Source organism: Sparus aurata, chromosome 21 (genome assembly GCF_900880675.1).
Source record: "Sparus aurata chromosome 21, fSpaAur1.1, whole genome shotgun sequence".
Taxonomy (NCBI): Eukaryota; Metazoa; Chordata; class Actinopteri; order Spariformes; family Sparidae; genus Sparus; species Sparus aurata.
The window spans coordinates 7242694-7268341 of record NC_044207.1 but is presented as its reverse complement, the minus strand read 5'-3'; the positions used below and the strand labels follow the sequence as shown (position 1 = coordinate 7268341).

Sequence of the window (25648 nt, the reverse complement as noted above, 5' to 3'; positions counted from 1 at the left end):
TATGCATTCAATAATTCTGCTGTAGGCTCACATGTTTGAAATGAAATGAATTAATACTGTTTCATAACTGTTTTAATCCCTACTGCATTTGAGTAATCTAAAAAATGGTAAACGATGATCAATAGACAATTAAAGCTTGTGTTAATGTTGGATGTGTTATATTTTGTTCCCTTCATCTAGGGAGTGGGAGAATCTGTAAGTCACTTTATCCTTCGCCTTTTGCTTGCATGTGCCTGAACTCTTTCCGTGCATGAAGTGAGAATAACCTGACAATGTGTCGGCATGCTTATGTGAATGCAGATCACAGGTTCAGTTTGCATGGGCCTCAGGGTGCACGATGACAATTATGCAGCTTTCATGTGTCTGTATGAGACCATCAGATTCACCCATCACCCTCACTGTGCTTCCTGTAGATTGATGACTACACTGAAACAGCCCTCTGCTAGGAAAGACAGAATAACTGATGTTTTGAATGAATGTCTGTGGTATAACCTAGAAACCAGTCCAACGTGCGGAGGATGCACACAGCTGTGAAGCTGAATGGCGTGGTGGTCGAGAAATCCCAGAATTCACAGCTGGTCTTGCTCAACATGCCCGGCCCACCGAAGAACAAGAAAGGCGATGAGAACTGTATCCTTACTCAGCTGATTCAGTCAAGGAGTCATTGTGGCATACAGTCAGTCATAGAAATACGGGTAAAATAAAAGGAATAGTTCAACATTTTTGGAGAAATGCTTCTTCACCTCTAATTGACAAGTAAGATCTTAGATGTTAAATCTGAAGCATTTTGTCCCGTTGCACTTGGGTTTGTGTGAAGTATTAATGATGGTAGGCAGATTATAACCAGGCCAGGCTGAATGTTACCCCTATTTCTGGTCTTTATTGCTATGCTAAGCTAATCAGGTAGTGATAAGAGCTCATGAGGAAAACCACTCTTGTGTTCTTTGCCTCCAGACAAATAGAAAAAATAGTAGAAGTAGATCAGCACTTGAAGATGCACTTAGTTATTGTATATGCCACCACTGTCAGAAGAATCTTTCACACCCAGAAATGGAGGTCTTCAAAACTGCTCTTATGAGTGAATATATCTGAATATGCCAGCATGGGTTGCTCTGTTGTCCAGTGTGTCCTTAATCAGTGTCTCTTAGATATGGAGTTCCTGGAGGTCCTGATGGACGGCCTGGACCGTGTCCTGTTGGTCCGTGGAGGAGGTCGGGAGGTCATTACCATCTACTCTTAGCACCATGATGTTCCTTTTCTGTTTGGAAGGACACTGGAAGATAACATTGGTGGACAGCAGGACCCCAGAGGGCAGGGGGTTGACAGAGGAGTGCATGACTTTAAGATGGACTTTAAGAGGAAGTACAGTACACCCCCTGTCTTACTGAAGGGATTCAAAAAAAAAGCAACACTGCCCCTTTTCGAGGACCGTAGTCGCTAGGAAGAACAGAGGAGTCTACCTGTGGCACTGCCTGAACTCAGTGCATTGTCTGCAGCAGGCCCAGAGCCCCCCTCCCCCCGTAGAGCTGAAGAGCTGTGTTTTATTGCTTGACCAGGCACTTGCCGGAGGAAGGAACACAATATCAACAGCTTGATATCATTTTTTGCATTTCACTGATTTTGGTAGCTGGTAAATAGCTCACTGGTTTCATCGAGGAAGCTAACATAGCTAACAGCGTCTTTATTTATTTCAGTGCCACTAAAGGACTGGTTTGTAATCATGGGATGAGTTGAACATAAATAATTAAGCTGTTATAGTTTAGAATCATGTACTGTGTCATACCACTACATCATAAGTTAAAGCCAAAGTCTCAGTGGGTGCGGTCAGGACAGTTTAAGGGCAAATTTGTTTGTATTGATTGTAATTTATATTTTGTCTTGATTGTTGTTTATCACTGTTTGTTTTTTCACATGTGGATATTAGTGTCACAAGTGATTAAAAAGGAAGAGATAGTAAAAAAGGAACTTTGGTAATTTTAGCATTTTTGTAAATTTTACATCATTTCATGATTTTTGTGTTGAGCAAATGTTACGCTGCCTGTGTGAGCTCAGTTCTTAGTGTGCACTGATGATAAAAATGATGATGATATTGATGAGCAATATGGAGCCTGTGTAGTATTACTATTTTCATATATTATGACTATTTCTTAAGCACAGAAAAGTACCTACAATCTGCCATATGTTCTTTTAAGGAAAAGGGCACATCGATATTAAACAAGCAAAATAGTTAAGTCCGGGACTCTGGGTCTTTAGTCTGACTATTCATGTGTGTGTTGTGTCATATGTTTGTCACTGCAGATGGACTACTCATAAAGGTATAATGTGAAATAATGTCTAGAAAGTTGTTGATACTTTGGACTTAATCATGGTAGCTTGCTGTCTTTAATTACATTATACACTGTTGGTGACTGACATTGTATTCCTCCAAAGAGTTCTACAAACCTCAATAACAAAGTAAGTTGTTGCTGGTCTGTCATCTGTTGGGAATGGCAGCAGGGAACAGCACCGGAATAGGCACCAGAATGGGAGCCAGGAGAACAGGCAACAGAGTTGGGCCCAGCAGCCTCCAAGATGGCCGGGCCAGGGCTGATCACAATCTCAGAGATCGACAGAGGCCAGTTTGAGGACAGGGAATAAAGTACAGAGGTGATTTACAGAAGCTCGACCAGAACTCAGACTATGGGGGCTGATGAAGAAGAGGGACAGGGAAGTCAGGCATCAGTGGGCGCTCAAGTCAGAGTTCTAAGTAAGGGGGTTATGGTGCTGTCATCGGTGCCAGGAGCAAATCCAGCAGGACAGTCTCCTGTGTTGTTGGCCTGAGGGCAGTCTGGATGCTTCTGTCACTATTGCCTTTTAGGATATAAACGATTTTTATACCGGATGGGTAGGGGCTAGCCGCTAATAGATATCAGTGAAGCACAGTACATAGACATAGATAGTCTGTAAAATGTTTTTTTCACATTCTATTGACTATTGTATTGAATTATTGATGTTTTAAACCCTTTATTTTTTTTTTTACTTATTGCTACTTGAAACACTGCAGCCAAAAGAGAAGAGCATACAGTATGTTCCGTCACTGTCAGAGCTTTAGGGACTATTTGTGCCCATAAATGATGAGCTGGCTCACACTGAGAAGTGTTTGTTCAGAGTTGGATGGAAACTCCCATAACATGACATGACACATGCATCTACAGACACGCACAGACAAAAGGCAGGAAACATCAAAGCAGGAAGTGTTAATCAAAGGAAATGAAGCTGAATGACAGATGTAGACCACATTTCTCTGATTACTCTTCAGTAACAGGAATGTTTCATGTATTTAAATAGTTGATTTCGTTTATTATAAAATGCACCCAGAATGTGATACATTCCTGTCAGATGTGTTCCTGTCTGACGCAGATGAGTGCTGATTGTTGTCACCTCTTACATAACTGGCCCAGGCTCACTTTCCAAAAATCAATTTAATCCTAAAATTATCTTTGTCTACTGGTTCGCATAAGAACAAAGAAAATCTTGGAGCTGCTGTAGGAAGCTTTCAGGGGAACTTGGCCTTGGATAAATGGCTTCCTGTTTGTCCCACAGAGTGGTTAGCTGGGTCAGCACGCACAGAACAACAACAACAATCTCGGTCTGATGCTCTGATCACAGTCTGAACTACAACTCTGCCACATCCTGTCCTGTCTGTAATCCCTACTCAGTTTAAAGCACAATCAGTCTTTTACAAAGATTCAGAACAGTTAACCTAATTTGACACTTTATTGTGTCCGCAATGGAAATCTTGTCTTGTAGCCAGCATCCACGTAAAAAAAAAAAAAAAAACCACAATGACCACAAGTGTCACTGTGTAAAACAAATTCACAGAGCACATGAAAAAGAAGAAGAGAAAAAATGTTGGGTTCACTGAGGTTTTCCCAACCAAAGTTTTGCCATCTATAACCTCTTCCTTCTGTTGTGTATGTTCAAGTTGCACAAAAGCGTCCAGTTATGATCTGCATAAGAGATGTCCTATATGGGCTCATATATAGATGGACATATTTTGAGATTATGAATGGAATAAACAACTATGCATATACATATATAACGTGGTATATGCATCATTGCAGGTCATGTTTAATGACTCCAATTGCTGTTTGATGTGGAGAAACGAAACTGTAAGACATGCCATGATATGTCTTCATTGAAACAAACCTCCTGATTGGCTCTGTGGAGAGGCTCGCTGATTGAAGGGCTATGTTTACCCTTTACTAAAATGACAGCTGCACACAAACAGTTTGGATATGTGTCAGTTGTCCAGCCAAACCCTGTCATATTGTTGCTTGGTCATGGTCGAGTGTTACAATGCTTGTTTTCTCACAGGCCAGTGTGTTAAACGCACGGTATATAATTTCTGCTGCCAGTGGTTTCTCAGTCAAAACAAAAGACGTAAGAAGTGTGGGATTGTGGAAGTTGTTGTTTTCGATGTTTAACAACCAGCACTGCTGATGAAAATGGAAAGTGAAAATTTACTGGACTCAGGCACGGATATTCAGCAATTAATTAAAGTTTTAAAGTCTGACTTTCTGCCAGAAGTTAAAGTGACAGGCAAGCAAACGAGTCACACAGTTACCTTGAATAAAATAATGGATTTCTCTGGGTTTGAAAAGTGTTGGAAACACTTGGGATAGTGTAAGTGCAAAACTCAACAAAACACATAACAAAGTAGTAGCTATTTTTTCCACAACTCTAGAAACAATGAAATGATTTTACATCTTCAATTTCTTAGAGCAATAGTGATAAATTGTAATAACTATGGTTATCCCTTAACTTTTCATTTTGCACAATCCTTAGGTCAGAACGTATTCAGTATTCGGTTAATGGCGAAATACTAGCAAACCCAACACATCCTCATACCTAAACAACTGAATAGGTTTATTGCCAGTGGCTCCCGAAACAATATGACCATTTCCACTTACCAGAAAACTTTGTTGTACGCTTGCTTGGTTAGGTTTAGGCACCAAAACTACTTGGTTAGGTTTAGGAAAACAATGTTGTTGGGTTGAAACTAACTACATTAGGGTCATATTAGTTCATGACAAACTGTGTTACTGTGTAAGTAAGTTAAAATAACTCACCAGTGATTTTTGCTTTCACACTGGACACTGAGTCCTGTGGTTGACTTTTGATACTATTTTCCCTGACTGCCTCTTTATGCCGTGATAATTACCGTTGCCTAAAGAGGTCACTACCTAACAAGAAACGTAGACCTTGGTTGTAATAAGATGCTCTCACATTCGACCTGTATGGTTGTCTTGCTGGTGAGGACGCCCTGGCAAAACTAATGACACTCCTCAGCTATCCTTTGTATTTAGTTCACATTAACTTAGTAAACTTAGCAAATGGTAGCAAGCTAAAATGCTAAACTAAGATGCTGTTTGTGCTCTGCCAGGCATCAGCCATCAAACATTTCAGCGAATTGCATGTTAGCATGCTAACTGTAGCATTTGCTTCAAAGTGCTGCAGTAGTGCACAGCCTCATAGAGCTGCTAGCTTGGCTTTAGACTTTTAAGGGTTCAATTTGTAATATTTTGAACATGAATAGAGCAGCAAACCACTATTTGTATTTGATATAGTGGAGTAATAGAATCCTAAGCATAGAATGACGTCACACTCGCTCTTAGCGTGTTATAATCTGAGTTTCTCTGGTCTTTGGTTTGTTAGCCGGGACAGCTGCATGTGCTTGCGAGTCTTCCCCAAGTCAGTTTTCAACATTGCAGCCTGGTAAGAAATGTTATCATGTTGTAGCTAAACAGTTCACCAAAATTTGTTTATGTATTTGATCAACACTGCTTCACTTCACAGTTTGCTTCAGTTATGTGTTCAGATGCTAACTTTCTTTTTTTTCTCCAAGATGAGATGCTGGTGGTAGTGCAATAGTGAATCTCATACAAACCTTTAAGTTACACCACTATACATCAATCATCAAAAATATAATAAGACATCTTGTGGTAAGACATATACAAATCCAAAAGTAAAGCCTCAGTTAAAAGATTATCTTCATACAGTACTTAAAAAATAACATATTGCTGTCCAAAAATCCAAATAAATTGTACAGTAAATAGCAGAATGAAAAAAATAAATTGAGTTCAGCCTGATTTTTTCTCGTCAGATTTTCAATTTGTCATTAGCCCACTGTCATGACAACAACAGCACGTATATCACAGAGGCTGACCAAAGCCATCATCTTCCCATAGCTCCCAGTGACCTTCCAGTAACATCAGATGCTTTGGCTAAACAGGATTATCATCTTTTGAGGAGAAGCTGCATCTACTAATAGTGGGGTGTTAACATCAAAACATGGATAATTTCACTGAGACTCCCTCTGACCTTGTTGACCCCTGAACCTTTGTCTCTGTTGGCTTGAGAGAGAAGGTCCAGGACAGGTCGATTCTGTGGTCTGGTGTGAAGTGTATAAGAAAATACAATTATGTTGAATTCCAAATATTTCTTATTCAGCCAAAGGGCATGTTGACTTTTAGTTCCTCACTTTACCCTATACTAGACCTGTTCTGCTGCATGTTGTGCTAGTTAAATGGCTGTATGCAGTATTTGAGTGTGTCTTGAAGAACAAAGGGACCTTTTCTTTGACAATCTTCTTAGAAATTATGTTAAACTCATTTAGCCTGAGGCCACTAACACTAATCCAGTGATTGCTATCTGGCCACTGCCTGCCTTCAGTTGTATTTTTGCTCACTGCTGAACTCAGTGGTCAGCCTTCATAACCCCCATATCTTTGAAAAAATCATCATAGAATTGCAGGTCGCCGATTAGTCAGGTCCACTTTATTTGAGACTTTTGGTATTCATATATATATTTTGTGTGTGGGCAATGTTGTTTTTTCAAGAAACTCCTTGGAGTAGGTCAGACTAATAGACATCACAGAGTTTGTGCTCAGCAGTCAGTGTGGCAGTATCAGGGTGTGACTGTAATGGTCAGAAAATATTTTCTTGTCTGACTGATTAAAGCGCTGAAAACACCGAGAGCAACCAGACAACAATTGATGATGTAATGATGACATGTCTGAGGGAAATGACCTTTCTTGAGCAATTGGTCTCTACCACATGAAGGATCTTTTTTGAAAACATTAGTTTCTTTTCATCAGAGAACACAAGCAATCACACAACATGACCACTTGGGCCCCCTCATCTCATTTACTGTAGAGACTTTGTTTTACATATCAAACCAATATAAGTGTGGACTATGGGCTGCACATGATAAGAAATTGAATGTAAATTGCATGGATTCTAGCTTAAAGTACTGGAGAAACAAAGCTATCACTGTCTACTGTATTATAATGGAGAAGATTACTTAACACAACTTCCAGACAAAAGAAAGAGAATAATATGATTTATAGAAAACATGACTTTTTCAGATATTTGAAAATATACCAAGACTTTTTAAATGCAACGGCAAAAACTGAGGCATCTGCTGAACCTAATGAAATAATACCAATGACAGGTGTACGCCAATAGTTCTAAGTCAGTTCCTTTAAAACTGTATCAGGGAGTCAACAATGAGACTTACTGTTTGATGCATTTGAGTAAATTTTGTCGGTAAATCTTCTTTTTTTCTTTTTTCAGTGTTGCGGATGCATTGAGGATCTTGTTGTTGGATTATTATTAAGAAGACATAGTCTTCTTTGGATTCCATGTAACCAAGTAGTATGAACAGCGCTGAAACAAGGTTATCCCCATATTACAGGTATTAAGCGTACGTAGCCACAGGTATATAAATTACCTCATCACCATGCATCCTGCAAACAGCTGTTTCAAATAGAAAAATACTATCAAAAACCTTGGATCTTTATTTCCCTTGCCTCCAAAACAAGTGCACTCCCTAGCCAGAGCAAGATGTTTACAACTTGGTGGTGCTCATACCGCTTTTGACCACAGGGGGTGCCAGAATCAACGAAATAAAAGTTCTATTCAGCAGCTTTAATCACACCATTAATTTTATGACTCAGCTGTAACTGTGATATTGTTATACTACTTTTAGCATGTCACAGATCCAGTGGCTTCTTCATAAACATTTTATGTAATGTAATTGCCACTTTCGGCCACAGTGGCCACTGTCCAGTAACAGTTTTGTCATCTTGCTTCAGGACCACGGTTATTTTACTGGAAGCACCTGGAAGTTGCTTTCTATCCTCCCAGATCCATATTCTTCATATATGTTTACAATTCATCAAGAATATATTCAGCTGATTTTCTGTAACTAAGCCATGCTGACCTATTCTCAACACCAATTGCATGTCTGTCCTAGAAGAGGGATCCCTCCTCTGTCTCTCTTCCTCAGAATTCTGCCTTTTTTGACTCACACAGTGCATTTTCCCCGATAAAATCATGTTAATTCTAATTACCATTAACTGAGTGACATATGAATATTATTTATTAGCTATATTATATTATTATTCATATATTGACAACACACTATTCCATCACAGTGGCAATCAGAATTTAGAGGCTGTGGACTAGGTACATAAACTAGTAAATGGGGTGACAATAAGGCCCCAACAGCAAATGTTTGCCGAAAGGCTAACTTACATTTTAATTCAGTCATGCAATCTGGAATACATATCTATTCAATAATTCGCACATTTCATTATACTATTTATTCATTACCACATGATTTTGGGAAAACAAGAAAATGTATCATGAAATATCATGGTGTGGATTAAATTGGTCTGTTTTGCAGTTACCAGTTCCCTCCCTCCTCTCTACGTCCCGAAGCGACTGCAGCAGTAGTCACCAGACATTGCAGCAAACAGGAGGATCCCCCTCTCTTGCGTGTTCATGAGCAGAGAGGACCGCCTCTTTATGGAGTTCTGTGTCCTGATTGGATAATGTGGGCAGGGATACCAGACGATATATTTTCTTTACTGTGAGCAGGGGGAGGAGAGACATGGGTTACTGATCAAACACTCTATGTTGTGATCAACAGTGATAACTGTTGGAATATAGAGTGGTTTAACACTTACTCTAATTTGTTTTTCTTTTTTAAAAACAAGAACTACTACTGCTTTAAATGACAGCCATATATTTACATGGACATCATCTTGTCATTGGTGAAATAAACTTGTTTTTCTTTACTAATGCAGTAGGGTTGAGAACAAACAAATCAGATGGACATATATGTATCCACCAAGTCTATCAAAAGATAACATTTTTAGATGCCGTGTTTTCGGCATATTTTAAAGGATGTTTTGTGTGTCATGCATTTATGTAAATGCACATGTGACCAGATGAATGTGCAGGTATATGTGCATTGGGGGCAGTAATAATGATGATAAAGAGAAGAAGAAGGAAAAAGAAAATAGTGAAATAATAATGAAAGGAACGTGACTCATGCGGCAGGTTAGAGAGGGTCCACTGAGTGAGTTAGGGTTTTTTTTTTTTTCCTTCAAAGGAATCAAATTTCCAACTCTGTGGGTCTGAGAGTCACTCGGCTCAGAACTGAGAGAGGCTTTGTACTGAGAGAGCGAGAGAGAGAGAGAGAGAGAGAGAGCGAGAGAAAGTGAGTGAGAGAGAGTGAGTGAGAGAGAGCGGAGAGAGAGAGTGAGTGAGTGAGAGAGAGAGAGAGAGAGGCAGAGTGAGCAGCAGTGTGACTTCAGGTCTGCACAGGGAGGCAGAGGGACCACAGAGTTTGCCAGAATTTCATCACACACACGCACTTGGAGTTCACTTCTTAAACCTGGATCTTTATTCACTGACTGGATACAATGTTTCAAGGGTGAGTGGATTAATTATGAACATTATGAATGTTACCATAATGTTTTCTACATGTGGATCAGTGGATCTAAATCTGCTTTACCTCACATTACATGTCCTCACAGCAGTTACACCTCAGACCTGTGATGTACTGTAGCAACACTTTTTCTTTGCGCAGCTCTTCATTGAAACATATGACACTTGAATGTACTGATCTTTTTTATGTGTGTGGTTTTTTTTTCATATTGAAGTCTATTTAAAAACTCAACTCATGTCACCGATGTGTCTCCTCAGGTGGTCTCTTGCCCTGCATCTGGCCCTGTTGTGCTGGCTGGCCGCTGCCCTGCAGGTCTTAGAAGGTAAGACTACTTTCCCAGCACTGTAAATGTAAAGAAATATACAGCTGGGATGGATCCACGAGGAGGGATAAAACAGCTTGGCCCTGAACCAACAGATGCTTCATTAAAGGAGTGAAGTGGGGCTCTTCCTTATTTCACTGATAGAGGGCCCAGCTAATCAGCAAATCTAACTGGAAAATGACCATCATATCATATTTTAAAGTGATTTATCTTTTCATTTGATGATACCATAATTTATTGCCTCGGGTGTCAGTGAAGTTCAAATGTGACTGAGTCGAATTAAGAATGTTTATCATCTTGTGGCAGTGGCAATAAATACCAGATTCTATTTAAAGTTAAAGGCTTAAATGGTGACCATATAGAATCAAGACTAAGGTCTTATAAGCCATATGTTATAGTTCCCCATGTGATTGCTTCATTAAAGCACACAGGGCAACACAGTCAAAGCTACTTTTGATTCTCGGAGAGGGGTTGGAATATGACCGGATTGCAGAGTAATGTGTGCATAAATAGATAGGCTATTAAATCTTCAATCATAAATCTTAAAGCATAGACAGTCATAAAACATTACTTATTTATTCCTCATGAACTTGCAACTTGCAACCTGACCTTTAAAATTAATATTATATTCCTTTTGGTAATATGGTGGATTGCTATTTAGCACAAATGTGGATTTCTTAAAGGCAGAATGATACATGATACTCTGGTAATTAAGGTGGCTCTATTTAACAATTTGTAGCAATTTACATGCATTAATCACTTTTTTTTTATCGGCTATATGTATGCAGATTTAAACATCACATGAAAAATAACGTCTTCCCCGTCTCTCTCTTGGTTTGTTTATTCAAGTCTGTGGATTACCGATTTTACACAACGGTCCAAAGGATGTGACTTTGTGCACGCTCTCGACTCTTCCCCCGTTAACAGAGAGTAACAGAAGCAAACGTCTAGAAATGGAGGACACTAACATGAAGTAACGACCAGCTTCCAGCACAACACAGAAGTTCCACACAGCCCGTTTATAGAGTTTGGACTGTGGCTTCTTTTATTATCCTCTCCGAAACCAAAAGTAGGCGACAAACAGTATAAGGAATGGAGTTGTCAGTGCATTTGTTTGACATCAGCATGTCTGGCTAACTCGCTTACTATCTACAGTGCCTAAACAAGTGTTTCTTCCGAGGCCAAGGGCCATTCATTTGGAGATACCTTTAACAAGTTTTTTTCTATTTTGTAAGCATAAAACATTGAAGAGTCAGTCAGACATATAAGAGAGATGTAATTAATTGAGCTAACATTAATTAGCTATTTAAATATAGTGGATCAAATCTGCTAGCAACAGTTGTCATTCCAGCTGACAGAAAGGACAGTGAAATCTAGAAATTAGAATCCCGCTTTTGTTTTCCTCTGCTTGAAATGTCAGACAACATTTTTGCACTTTTTCCAAACACCGTTGACATCATTCTCAAGGTGATCTGCATGGCCTATTTTCAGTGTGAGAAAAGAAGACAAATAGTGAAACAAGGGAAATGTTCTCAGGAGAGGTGTCTGATAACGAGGTTGCATTTTGAGAGACACAAAATGCTCCTGTCAACTTGATTTATACAAATTATTTTGGTTTAAAAAAGATGGGACAAATCAATCTGATTTATGTTCACACTGCTGATTAGACCTTCAGTATGGAGTTTTTGTGGGTGAACGTCAACAGAGCTGCTCAGTTTTGTCTGCAAAACCCAGTCTAGTTTCAACAGGCTGACTAAAGGATGCAGCAAAATAAAACGTGCCAAAGAACTAAATTATAATGTAATCCATCAGTTAACAGTCTCTTAACACAATGGCTAGATTGAATTTCATCACCCTCACAGATCCATTTCAAGACCCATATTGTGGGTCAGTCCCCCTTTACCATTTTCACGCCTCCGTCTGCTGCTGTGGTTTTCATCGAGTCACTCCCTGCTGTGAGGCTCCTCTTATACAACTCTGTAGGAGAGAGATGGTTGTCATGACTGTAAATCTGTTTGTTGTGTTCTTGTCTGGTTTTGTCTTGTGTTTTCTTGTATTTGATTTCCATGTCTCTGTATCTTGTCTTGTGTCTTGTTTTTCCCATGCCCTCATGTGTCCTTTAAGTTCTCCTGTGTTTTTCCTATGTTCCCTCTGGCTCCCTCTGTCCATTGCCCTGGTCCCTTCATGTTCTCATGTGCTCCTCCCCTTCGTTATCTCACCTGTTGGTCCACCTCACCTGTTCCTCGTCTTGTCATCAGTGTTTGTGTACTTAGTCTGTGTGTTTCCCTTCACTCCCTGTCTGGTCATTGTTCTTGTCAGCGTCCGTCCGTCCATGCTCCATGCTCCATGCTCCATGCTCCATGCTCCTGTGCTCCTGTGCTCCTGTCTGTCCCTTGTTCCCCCGTCTCTGGTATGTGTTTTCGGATTTTGGATTTTGCCATTTGCATTCTTGATTTGAACTTTGCCTTTGATTTGTACTTTGTCTTGCTGTTTTTGTTGCTACTTTGCCTTGCTTTCTTTTGTTACTTTGACTTTTGACTCCCTTGGTTTTTTTTGAAATTCAGCTTTTGTTAAATAAAGCTCGCCTTTTGTTTCTCCACGCCTTGCCTCTCGTGTGTTACTGCATTTGGGTCCACCTTCCCCTTTCCATAGTCTTCCCTAAAACCCCGACCTGACAGAATGACCAGACCTTATAAAATGGACCCAGCAGTTAATGGCTTAGCAATAATTCGATGGTACCAAGACTTCATGACTAATCCGGCTAGCAGGGCTCGTCAAATTGCTGCTAGCAACCTTTTTTTTCAAGCCACAGCCAAGCTACCAGCTGAAACCCATGCCACAGTCACAGCCAAGCTACCAGCCCCAGCCCCAGCCCATGCCGTAGCCGCAGCTCGGCTACCAGCCCAGGCCTCAGTCTCAACCACAGTGTCTGCCAATCCTGAAATGTCCCCTTTCTGGGGAACCCGGCTGGCTTACAAGGCCCCACCGAGAAAGCGACGAGCCCGTCCACGTCCTGGCTCCCTGAAGTCAGGCCCTCAGTCGGCGGCCCGGTCGACACCTGCCAGTGGCCTTCAGTCGGCGGCCCGGTCGACACCTGCCAGTGGCCTTCAGTCGGCGGCCCGGTCGACACCTGCCAGTGGCCTTCAGTCGGCGGCCCGGTCGACACCTGCCAGTGGCCTTCAGTCGGCGGCCCGGTCGACACCTGCCAGTGGCCTTCAGTCGGCGGCCCGGTCGACACCTGCCAGTGGCCTTCAGTCGGCGGCCCGGTCGACACCTGCCAGTGGCCTTCAGTCGGCGGCCCGGTCGACACCTGCCAGTGGCCTTCAGTCGGCGGCCCGGTCGACACCTGCCAGTGGCCTTCAGTCGGCGGCCCTGTCGACGCCTGCCAGTGGCCTTCAGTCGGCGGCCCTGTCGACGCCTGCCAGTGGTCTTCAGTCGGCGGCCCTGTCGACGCCTGCCAGTGGTCTTCAGTCGGCGGCCCGGTCGACGCCTGCCAGTGGCCTTCAGTCGGCGGCCCGGTCGACACCTGCCAGTGGCCTCCAGTCGGCGGACCTGATGGCGCCTGTTCCTGCCTGTGGCCTTCAGTCGGCGGACCTGATGGCGCCTGTTCCTGCCTGTGGCCTTCAGTCGGCGGACCTGATGGCGCCTGTTCCTGCCTGTGGCCTTCAGTCGGCGGACCTGATGGCGCCTGTCCCTGCTCCTCGGTCGGAGGCCCGGCCGAGGCCCGTCCCGGCACCTCGGTCGGAGGCCCGGCCGAGGCCCGTCCCGGCACCTCGGTCGGAGGCCCGGCCGAGGCCCGTCCCTGCACCTCGGTTGGTGGACCGGCCGAGGCCCATGCCAAGTCCCGTCCCTGCTCCTCGGTCGGAGGACCGGCCGAGGCCCATGCCAAGTCCCGTCCCTGCTCCTCGGTCGGAGGACCGGCCGAGGCCCGTCCCTGCTCCTCGGTCGGAGGACCGTCCGAGGCCCATGTCAAGTCCTGTCCCTGCACCTCGGTCGGTGGACCGGCCGAGGCCCATGCCAAGTCCCGTCCCTGCTCCTCGGTCGGAGGACCGGCCGAGGCCCATGCCAAGTCCCGTCCCTGCTCCTCGGTCGGAGGACCGGCCGAGGCCCGTCCCTGCTCCTCGGTCGGAGGACCGTCCGAGGCCCATGTCAAGTCCTGTCCCAGCACCTCGGTCGGAGGACCGGCCGAGGCCCGTCCCAGCACCTCGGTCGGAGGTTCGGCCGAGGCCCGTCCCTGCACCTCGGTCGGAGGTCCGGCCGAGGCCCGTTCCTGCACCTCGGTCGGAGGTCCGGCCGAGGCCCGTTCCTGCACCTCGGTCGGAGGCCCGGCCGAGGCCCATGCCAAGTTCAGACCCTGCACCTCGGTCGGAGGCCCGGCCGAGGCCCGTTCCTGCACCTCGGTCGGAGGACCGGCCGAGGCCTGTCCCTGCTCCTCGGTCAGAGGCCCGGACGAGTCCCACGCCAAGTCCAGCGCCTGCACCTCGGTCGGAGGCCCGGCCGAGTCCCACGCCAAGTCCAGCGCCTGCTCCTCGGTCGGAGGCCCGGCCGAGTCCCACGCCAAGTCCAGCGCCTGCTCCTCGGTCGGAGGCCCGGCCGAGTCCCACGCCAAGTCCAGCGCCTGCTCCTCGGTCGGAGGCCCGGCCGAGTCCCACGCCAAGTCCAGCGCCTGCTCCTCGGTCGGAGGCCCGGCCGAGTCCCACGCCAAGTCCAGCGCCTGCTCCTCGGTCGGAGGCCCGGCCGAGGCCAGTACCAAGTCCCGTGCCAAGTCCAGTGCCAGCTCCTTGGTCGGAGGCCAGGCCGAGGTCGTCTGCCGCCAGCGACCCTTTATTGGCTCACAGGCCACCAGCTCCCTGCGAACCTCTGTTGGTGGTCCGGCCAAAGCCCAGGAGGGTTTCCCAGTCAGCGATCCGGCCTCAAGAGGGCTTCAGCCTTCGCCTCCGCCGCCGGCCTCCAGTGGGTCCCAGCCCACGTCTTCGCCGCCGGCCTCCAGTGGGTCCCAGTCCACGTCTTCGCCACCGGCCTCCAGTGGGGTCCCAGTCCACGTCTTCGCCGCCGGCCTCCAGTGGGTCCCAGCCCACGCCTTCGCCTTCGCCGCCGGCCTCCAGTGGGTGCCAGCCCACGCCTTCGCCTTCGCCGCTGGCCTCCAGTGGGTGCCAGCCCACGCCTTCGCCTTCGCCGCCGGCCTCCAGTGGGTGCCAGCCCACGCCTTCGCCTTCGTCGCCGGCCTCCAGTGGGTGCCAGCCCACGCCTTCGCCTTCGCCGCCGGCCTCCAGTGGGTGCCAGCCCACGCCTTCGCCTTCGCCGCCGGCCTCCAGAACGCCTTCGTCTTCGACTTCGTCGCCGGCCTCCAGAACGCCTACGCCTTCGTCGCCGGCCTCTAGGGGGTCCCAGTCCACGTCCCCGGCCTCTAGGGGGTCCCAGTCCACGTCCCCGGCCTCCAGTGGGTGCCAGCCCACGCCTTCGCCTTCGCCGCCGGCCTCCAGTGGGTGCCAGCCCACGCCTTCGCCTTCGCCGCCGGCCTCCAGAGCGCCTTCGCCTTCGACTTCGTCGCCGGCCTCCAGAACGCCTACGCCTTCGTCGCCGGCCTCTAGGGGGTCCCAGTCCACGTCCCCGGCCTCTAGGGGGTCCCAGTCCACGTCCCCGGCCTCTAGGGGGTCCCAGTCCACGTCCCCGGCCTCTAGAGGGTCCCAGTCCATGTCCCCGGCCTCCAGTGGGTTCCAGTCCTTGCCTCCATCCTCCTGTTTGTTTGGACCTTGGCCCTCCTCCAGACCCCCTCCACCCTCCCAGGCTCACTTGGACTTATGTTTTGAGGGACATCTTGAAGCTGTCCCTTGAGGGGGGGGTACTGTCATGACTGTAAATCTGTTTGTTGTGTTCTTGTCTGGTTTTGTCTTGTGTTTTCTTGTATTTGATTTCCATGTCTCTGTATCTTGTCTTGTGTCTTGTTTTTCCCATGCCCTCATGTGTCCTTTAAGTTCTCCTGTGTTTTTCCTATGTTCCCTCTGGCTCCCTCTGTCCATTGCCCTGGTCCCTTCATGTTCTCATGTGCTCCTCCCCTTCGTTATCTCACCTGTTGGTCCACCTCACCTGTTCCTCGTCTTGTCATCAGTGTTTGTGTACTTAGTCTGTGTGTTTCCCTTCACTCCCTGTCTGGTCATTGTTCTTGTCAGCGTCCGTCCGTCCATGCTCCATGCTCCATGCTCCATGCTCCATGCTCCTGTGCTCCTGTGCTCCTGTCTGTCCCTTGTTCCCCCGTCTCTGGTATGTGTTTTCGGATTTTGGATTTTGCCATTTGCATTCTTGATTTGAACTTTGCCTTTGATTTGTACTTTGTCTTGCTGTTTTTGTTGCTACTTTGCCTTGCTTTCTTTTGTTACTTTGACTTTTGACTCCCTTGGTTTTTTTTGAAATTCAGCTTTTGTTAAATAAAGCTCGCCTTTTGTTTCTCCACGCCTTGCCTCTCGTGTGTTACTGCATTTGGGTCCACCTTCCCCTTTCCATAGTCTTCCCTAAAACCCCGACCTGACAATGGTTTGTTTGTTTGGCAATAGACCGGGCTTCCTCTGCCCTCCTCTGTGTATGTGTGTGTGTGTGTGTACAATGAGGTAGTTGGAAGTGGCATACAAGTCAAACGCTACACCAGGGTGAGAAATGAAGTGTTTAGTTTGTATGGTAATGGCGTGAGGGGTTTCATCTGCACTGCACTTGCTGTTTGTGTGTTTGGTTCGCACCGAGCTTTGAAGTGGGATGTCGAGAACACACTTAATGTCAGCATGTGTAGGTGGGTGGTTTTTGACAATGGAGGACAAATTTTTTTTTATTTTGATCATTTACAGAAAGACAGAAAGAACTAATCCTGGTTTATGTGTTTCTTGAGGTTATCGTGCCTGCTGAGGTTATCAGCTGTTGACATGGTGAACACAGCTCATCACATTGTGGACTGCCACAGGCTCGATGGTTAGAGAGACCGTCTTGTGACTATAAATCATATGTTCGAAACCCAAAAACCAGCTTGGACTATTACAGTGTTCCGATTGACCCGAACAAAGAACAGAGTAGCTCAGATCAACACACACAGAGGGAGTGTGACTCCATGCAGCAGACTGGAGTTCACCTCTCATGTACGATTGATCAATTAATGGTTGCCTCTCTTATAAGTGAATAACAACCTCGTCCTAAACTTACGATTCTCAGTTGCCTGACCCAACCATGTCATAACCGTATTTTATTTGGTATTACCATGATTTTCCCTAATCCTTATCATACCGCTCAATTTGCCGTGTGCCAACATTATAGAATAATGCAAGCATCTTAAAAAGTTTGGTATTAGATGTCAAGAATTTGTTGGGAGTGAATGTTGCTTGGAGTCATTTAATTTCATCGTTCTTATTTGGAGATATTGGATCACATTTTTCTCTGTTCACTTTTTCAATCCAGATTGAGCTGGTGCTTCTGAACACACACTTTTCTTTTTTTGAATAATTAAAAAAAAAAACAATGAGAAAACACGTGTAAATGCACACCTTTCTCATGCATTTTAAACATCTCTCTTTGGATTAAGTCGGTGTAGTGCGGCATCTTTGTTAGCGTCTCCATCTCCAGACACACTGCAGCTGAGAAAGGATATTTTATATTTCTTGTTTTCCACACTCCAAACTCCACCCTGTCCCCCCAAGAACACTCTTACTCCTGCCTCCAGGAACCTTCACTTTCCATTTACCGTTGGTTGAGTTGCTCTGAAAGGATTCCATGTTTAGCCAATATAAATGATTATGAGGTGAGCCCAGTTGGAGTCTGTTTGGGAGGAGTTGTTCCTCTGTACAGTAGAACTTAGTCACATTATTTTACCGTTGACAGTTGATTGTGGTTTAGATCCATAATATCAGCCATATTTTGCTGTGCTCAAGTGTTGAATGTTTTCTCTATGACCCATATACACCTGAAGAAAACAAGTACACTGCTGTGGGAAACATATTTTAGTGTTCTTCATTTCAGTTGTTTAACTGCTTTCACTCTTGACCTTATTTGGTGTCAGATGTTACTGGAATAAAACACCCACCAAACTCCCTTTAGTGTTTTATGAGTCTAAAAACCTGGCATGAAAGAGCCTCCACCTAAATGTCTTCAGTATATTAGAGGACTGAGCGCCCTGCCCTCACTGCAGCGGCGTCCTGTCTGGAATGTGCTCATTCAGCCAGAGGGACTTTGATTCGAACACAGTTGGGCACAATGGGCCAACTGTAAAAGGTGTCATTGCTGTGTGCAACGGTCAGCTCTATGGGATTTTGATGAGGAAAAGAGAAGTCAGTGGAAACTAGAAAATAAGAATGGTTGTTTCTTTAAGGGTCTTATGACTTTTCAGTTGTGTTTTCCATGATGTGATGCTCACTGAGGTGATGTAGCTCTGGAGAGACTGTGCTTGTGATTGTAGGCAAGGAGGGAAAAAAGGCTGTTGTTGCAGAGAAAGTTAAACTAACATCAGAATTATTAGATTGACGTGATTATTTTTTAAGATAAAAGCATTTATAGCCCTAACTGTACAAGTTTTTGAAAAGGAAATACTGGCATGTCCTTGGTTTTGTGTTGTTGTTTGGGTACACCGTTTGCATGGCAACTGTTCAAAGGTCATGAATCGTGAATCATTATCATTGTTGATCTCTTCTGTGCTCTCTATGCTTTGGGGCAGCAAACACACAAAGACAGTCTTTTTACTGAAGAGAGATCTGAAAACTTCACGTTCTCGAGGAGAGTGTTAACAGACTGCGTTTCTACTGTTCTACATGTTAAGTCGTAGTCATCTTCTAATAGGAAAGTCGAGCATGCCAGTCATGTTAATTGGTTATGGTGTCTCAAGATTGTAATGCAAGTTTCAAGCTTTATTTAGCTGTCATTCTACAACACACGGTTGCACATAAAAATAAAAGTCTCTTTATCATAGCGGAGTGTTGAGGATGAAATGAGGTGTCTCAAAGTTGGGGAATAAAGCTGCTCTATAGTCTGGTAGTACAGCAGCTGATACTGTATCTTTTGCCAGATGGCAGCAGGGTGGCTGGCTGGGGTGGGTGTTGTCTTTTAGTATCCTAATATGAAGACATCTCACCTCACCAGTGTCCCTGATGTTCTCTAGATGGGTACCAGTGATGTTTTGGTCGGTTTTTATCACGTGCTGTAGAGTCTTCCTGTCCTAAGCCATGCACCATGCATGTTTGCGATGTTTCCAGTAAGGATGTTTTCAATTGGTCCTCTGTTAAAGTTAACAGAGTCTGTCTCCGAAAGTAGAGCCTTTTCTGTGCTTTTTTTAACCAGGATGTTGATGTGTGATGACCACGATAGGTTTTCTGTGATGTTGATTCCCAGTAACCTGAAACTGTACACCTGCTGGATCTCAGCTCACCTGATGCAGGTGTGTCGCTTTTCAGCTCCTTGGTTTTGCTGACATTGAGCAGTAGACGGTTCACGATGCACCACTCTGCAAGATTGTTTATTTCCCTCAGTATGAACTCTCGTTGTGGTGTCATCCGTATACTTCACAATAATCTTCTCTCTACTTCTAGGAGTGCAGTCATGGGTGCACAGTGTGAACGGGAGGGTTCTGAGCACATAACCCTGAGGGGCTCCGGTGTTGACCGCTAACGTAGAGGCTGTCAATCCGTACTCACTGGGGTCTGATTGTGAGGAAGTCCAGTGTTAAGTTCCAAGTCAACAAACAGCTTTCTGATGCAGGTTAATTAGCAACAATAATCAAGGGAAATTATAAAAATCAAATGTCTGATGCAGCCTGAAGCAGACAAATTAATTATTTCTTGAAATAACCCTTCACCACGAAGGTCCTTTGTCTCCTTCAGACAACCACACAGTTACCTTTCACAGTTCACAGAAGAAGAAAAGGATCTACTTTAGCGTGATTCAGTCTTGTCTTGCTCTGCAGCTTTGCCCATGGAGTGTTTTGGCTACCGACACACAGGGAGAGACACTGTCTGTCTTCTCCTGACACACTCTAACACGTCTCTTCACATGATCAGTGGCGACCTGCAGTATCTGCTGTCTGTATGTCATGTAAGACTTGTGGCTCCGCAGCCCACAATCATTTACAGCATCTAGCCTCTGTCTGCTAATGAAAGTGAGTTTGGAGCGCTAATGAGGTGGGCAGTCATTAGCTGGCAGACTGACAATAATAACCTGGCTTTGTTTCATATTATGTAAGGTTGTTAGAGTTGTTTAGAGTTTTTGCTTCGTCGCTTTAATTTTTCCCTACCTGTCTGACTTAACATCAGGAGCAGTTTCACATGGACAACAAGCTGAGCCAGGTCAGGGATTCAATTGATCTTTGAACTGAGACCAATTGTATGCTGTTAAGTGCCCTATCCGTACCGTTTAGAAGTTTATCATGCTGGTTACTTTACTCACAAAGTGACAAGACAACTTATCAGAATCTGTAAAATATGTGCTTATCTAACAAAGCCAAAACCTTGTCAGATCTGGACATAGCCTGATAATGATTGCCTTTTGATGTCAGTCCTGTATACTAGGACATTATCTATCACGTAAAAAAAAGTGAGACATGCACAGCAATGCAGAGGTATGAAACCAGGTCAATCTGGAGCAGGGGCTGGTTTTAAATTTTCTCATTCTGAGGTAACCTTCAATAACCTTTTACGTTTTGAGGGAAGGTTTGAAAGCACACAGTTCTTCTGTCTGTGTGTTTATGCCCAGGTATGCGTTTGCATATTTGGGTCTGTGGCGACTGAAATTATGGCCGTTCGGCTGTTTGCAGATGGAGAGTGCCACACAAACACACGCACAACAACGTTCTCTTCCTTTAATGACAAATCTCTCCATTAAAACACCAAACTGCTACCAAGTGAGGGTGTTTCTCCAAACTGATATTTTGACTCAAGCCCTGCACCCATCAGGTTTCTGTATTTTGACATTCTGTGCCACAGCTGCCCTTTTATTATTTACCTTTGGATTAGACACGGCAGCTCAAATCCTTCTCCTTCACTTAGCCTCTGTCCTCTTCTGAGGCTCTGTGGATGAGCTGCTGAGTGCCAGCTCTTTAGTCCCTGTTTACATTGTCAGAGCTCCTAACGAGTGCATTTGTATCATTGCTATGTCAGCTGACCATACCTGTGAAAAAATGTGCAGTGAGAAAGATGTCGGTCAAACATTGACAGCAATGATCAGAACTCAAAAACAGGACTGTGCAGCAAATTATTTTGTCATGCATGTGTCAAAGCCTGTAAAATGGATTCATCACACTTCTGGTGACACTTTATTTTAGGGGTGTGCAGGACTGACATGACACTATCGTCACAATGTCAACGGAGAAAGAATGAATACAGGGAATAACAGTATGAGGGTGGTTTTCTTGCCAAGTCGGCTCGTGGTAGCCCAGGGCTGTGTCAGATAATAAGAGAAGTCCCTCCTTGGCTAACCTTGCTAACTAGCCAACAGCACCACTAGGCCACTCCCTACTGGTACTTATTCTCTGTCATCAAACTGGCTTTCTAACAATAGCGTGTTAATGCGAAATCAGAATTGTTCCACCTTAGAGAAAGTCAAGAAAACGATTCCTGACACAGTTACAAAAGAATCTGACAAAACATAGACATTAATGATAAGCCTAGATTGTAGCACTGTAAATCAGGTCAAGAAAAATATTAATGACACATTATAATGGACCAGCTTCACATGACAGTTGGACCTGCTATGACATATTTAGGACAGGTTGTGTTGTCTTGGTTAATGTGGAGACAACTCAAACAATTAACAGTGACATAACTGATTAAATGACACAGAATGAAAGCTGTCATAAATATCAATAAAGACTCATTTATGTTGATGACAGTTGTCATGTGAGTCTTATGCACACCCCTTCCATTTTACACATCACACTGAAATGTACGAGTGAGCTAAAGCTTGTTACAGTGTAAATTAATGACATTACCATTAACAACACTCAGAATCCTAAAACTAAACTTATTGGAGAGACTGGATTTCTGTGGAGTTCGCACCACTTCTATCCGTGGAATATCCGTAATGTGTAGTATGATTGGAAGAAAATCCTTTGCCTTATACTGAGCCGTCCTGCAGCTTTCAGAAGTCTGTTTGCAGATTGGACGACTTTTTCTTGTTTTACTGTAATTAACTGACAACAATGAGCTGAAAAATGTCTCAGATCGTTTCAGGTTAGAGGGAAAACGTAAATGTAGTTTAGCGATGTAAAGCATTTGGATTAATCCACCTGCAACACATGTGGATGAATGACCTGATCCCATGTCTTCACAGAAATACTTGTTTTTTAATTTTACCATGTATTTCAAGAAGTGGGAATAGTCTGAAGGAGCAGTATTACAGCTCAGTCCAGTGCACATTGCACTTGTATATCCCCAGCTACACTGCCCTATTACAAAGTCCCAACAGACATCATAAACAGGAAAAAAAAATCGTATTGCACAGCATTGAACTTGCAGTGAAGTTGTGAACAATAGTGAATTTTGTGGTGCGGCTTCAGTGGGTAGATGTCATTCAATAGATGGTACTCTGCCAGAGGGACTGTGGAGCGCACATGAGATAATATTTTCCTGTCACATTTATCTGAAGGTTGTCTTTCATTCCGAGCAATCCGCCACAATACACAATGTTGAGCGCTTCCAGAAATACAAGAATGACATCATGGACCTGCAGGACTTCGCTGTGCTCACAGACATGGTCCAAAACGCTTAACAGTGCCATGAATGCTGTCGTTTGTCACATCAAGGCTTTCCTATGTGGGAATCACACCTCATACGATGATAGTGTTACACACCTTCTACAGTGGAGTGGATCGCATGTGTAAAAGAATTTCCCATTTCTGTGCCCCCCCTTGGGCTTCATTTACATTCGTATTGGAGGAGGAGATGAGCCCATGCGGGAAGCTCCGAGAGGTTGTTTGCTGTGAGAACGACACTCGCAGCTGAGCAAACACCGCCAACACCCCGCATGCTCTCTCACACACACACACACACACACACACACACTCAAAGTCTTACAGTCAATGCCCTGTGTCTTTTACATGCATAATCAAAGACATAAGCGGATGTAAACAGTCCAGCAACTGGTATCTATGATACCACGTTTGCCGAAATTGGTCAGTTGGCTAGAATGGCTTGGTTGACACAAACTCTGTCTGCCCTCACTGTAAAATAGTGTAACTTTACATTTCTGTAATCACAAAGATTTTTGTTAAATGATTTCTACCTGCAGGTGAGTTCCTTTGAAGACATCGTATGTAATGATGATCACGGTATTTGTAGAAGCTTTTCTTTGTCTCTCGAAAATGTGCTTTGAATTGTAAGTATGCCTCTGTTTCTGACATGTTTACTAGTTTTCACGTGCTATAATGAAATCAGCCAAAGCTCTTGACAACATACTGTCTCCCCGTGCTGCAAAATACGTTACAACACTACAATATTCTTGATAAGTTGTGGCTTTTAGAATAAGTTCAGTGTAATGTCATTTGTTTTACTGTTGTGTATAACACAGTTGTTGGGGCTGGACAAACTGCCAGTCTCCAGTATGTTCATGGCAATTGTAAACCGATATTTGGAAGCTGTTTTATGTTGGAGTACCACGTCCCAATCACCAGGTGATGGACCCCCTTGTCCACAATTGGATTTAATATTATCTATGTGTCTCTTTGTTATTTTGAGATATGACATCATGAATTCATAATAGCAGAGGAAACACGCGATGCACCAAGTACTTCTGGAATACCTGTTAAATCATGCTATGTTAAAAAAAAGCAAATAAAGCAAAATAAGATTGAAAAAATGCTTTTACCCAGATTTTAATAACATTTTTCTCGCATATTTATTTCTGTGACTCAGAATACATCTATCCACTTCAGTGGATTCTTTGCCTTGTATTGTGTGTTTTATTTAACATTTAATTATGCTCTAATTTACCCTGAAATAGTTCAATTGAACAGTGATATTAAGTGTTCAGATTTTTCTAAATATGGTTCTAAATAGTATAGTATATAGCATTTGGTGCATGAGGTGTGTTGGAGTGGACAGATGCATTTTGCATCATGACAAAAAATATTTACATCAACAATATTGTCATAAAAGTCTTTCTAAAATCTTTTATTAAGTTGAAAAATAAAATTTGTATCCAATTTAACAGCTATTCCTGAATCAATTTTTTATAAAGTTTCAACAACTCCTTCAAAAATTATGACTTTGTGGTTTAATAATGCATGCATATAATGCATGTAACAAAACGTAATATCCATTTATCACATAATGAATTAGTTTGATTAAAAGTAGAACGTTTGCTGAGATTTTGAAAAAATGATGACAACTGACAAATAGGAAACGGGGTCATAGAGGAGACTTGGCACCAAGTCAGACCAAATTCTCGCCACTGAGGTCAGTTCAGTCTGTCTGTCTGTCTGTCCCGCTTATCTCAGCAGGCACTCGCTCTTTGAACAAAAACCCATAGCTGAGCTGCACCCTAGATGAACCCTTTCTGTCTCTGTCTCTGATTGTTTATTTCAGGGGAAGAAGTGAGAGGATAGTGGGGTGTTGGAGGTGGGGGGAGCGGGATGGGGTGAAAGCCATGGACACTTGATGTAATGGAAACTGTCCCTCTGCAGATGTCCACCTCTGACCTCCTAACAACTCCAAACAATGCATTCTTTTACCACAAATATGTTGTAGGCCTTACAGTGTGGCACTGAGCGAACGTGTGGGTGTGTGTGCGTTCCAAGTCAGGAGTTCATCTGTGGCCCTATCTGAGTCAGTTGGTTATTGTCTTAATAACCTGTGGATTGGCAGGAAACGTGTACAACCACTAACCCAATCAGCTCAGCAGCAGAGCGCCTGCTGTAATCACATGTCCCTTACCTCGGGACTGATTTAAAGGAACATTATATAGTTTTGGGGAAGAAATTCTAATCAGAGGAGAAAGTTTTTTTTCTGCCTAAATAAATCAAATTCACAAACTCTTCTTGTTTTCATGGCCGAATAAACAAACAGTCCTTAAAAGACCACACAGTTCTAAACTGTTTTACTTCGTTTGGATTTGGCGGACGATGCAACCTTTCTAGCTTCAAACTGTGTTCTGTGACCTTATTTTCCTCTGAGAACAGCTTGTTTATTCAGTTATGGAAAAAATAGAAATGTATTCTAAATATTAACATTCTGAGTTTTAATTTCCCTTTCAAAAATTGCATAGTGGCCTTTTAACTTAACTTTTAAATGTAAAAATGAAAAACAGCCAGTGTTGCAGTTCAGCTTGTTTTCAGGATATTTGAATTTACTTTAAAGCCGCAAAAGCTGCTCCCCCAACTCTGCATTTATTCTCACCTCTATGGAACATTTAAGCATCTTTTAGCTCCTTGTATTGTATTTTTTCAAGGTGTAGCATTTAGCAACAAGCCAGATATTTTTTACTCAGGAGTTTTCACAGACACAGAGCTAGAAGGAGAGTAATGCATCTACACTACCTGCCAGTGTACCCAACTCTGTCTGCTCCCAGTCATCACGGATAATTAAGTGATGA

General features: G+C 43.9%; 2 protein-coding genes across 7 annotated transcripts in view; both read left to right on the top strand.

Moving 5' to 3' along the window:
• The window catches only part of LOC115573227 (solute carrier family 12 member 7-like), a 32216-nt gene extending 29985 nt beyond the window's left edge, over nucleotides 1-2231 (top strand). For 4 of the 6 annotated variants that reach the window (XM_030403924.1, XM_030403922.1, XM_030403921.1 and 1 more), the window contains 3 exons: nucleotides 181-195; nucleotides 497-630; nucleotides 1149-2231. In XM_030403924.1, coding sequence (XP_030259784.1) covers nucleotides 181-195; nucleotides 497-630; nucleotides 1149-1240 — 241 coding nt within the window. In that variant the 3' untranslated portion in view covers nucleotides 1241-2231. The remainder of the gene's footprint in view (nucleotides 1-180; nucleotides 196-496; nucleotides 631-1148) is intronic. The other 2 variants (XM_030403925.1, XM_030403923.1) reach the window with 1 other exon arrangement.
• Nucleotides 2232-9583: 7352 nt separating this feature from the next.
• col15a1b (collagen, type XV, alpha 1b) overlaps nucleotides 9584-25648 on the top strand; it is a 62401-nt gene continuing 46336 nt past the window's right edge. The window contains exons 1-2 of the mRNA XM_030403993.1: nucleotides 9584-9765; nucleotides 10038-10102. Of these exons, the coding sequence (XP_030259853.1) occupies nucleotides 9755-9765; nucleotides 10038-10102 (76 nt within the window). The 5' untranslated portion in view covers nucleotides 9584-9754. The remainder of the gene's footprint in view (nucleotides 9766-10037; nucleotides 10103-25648) is intronic.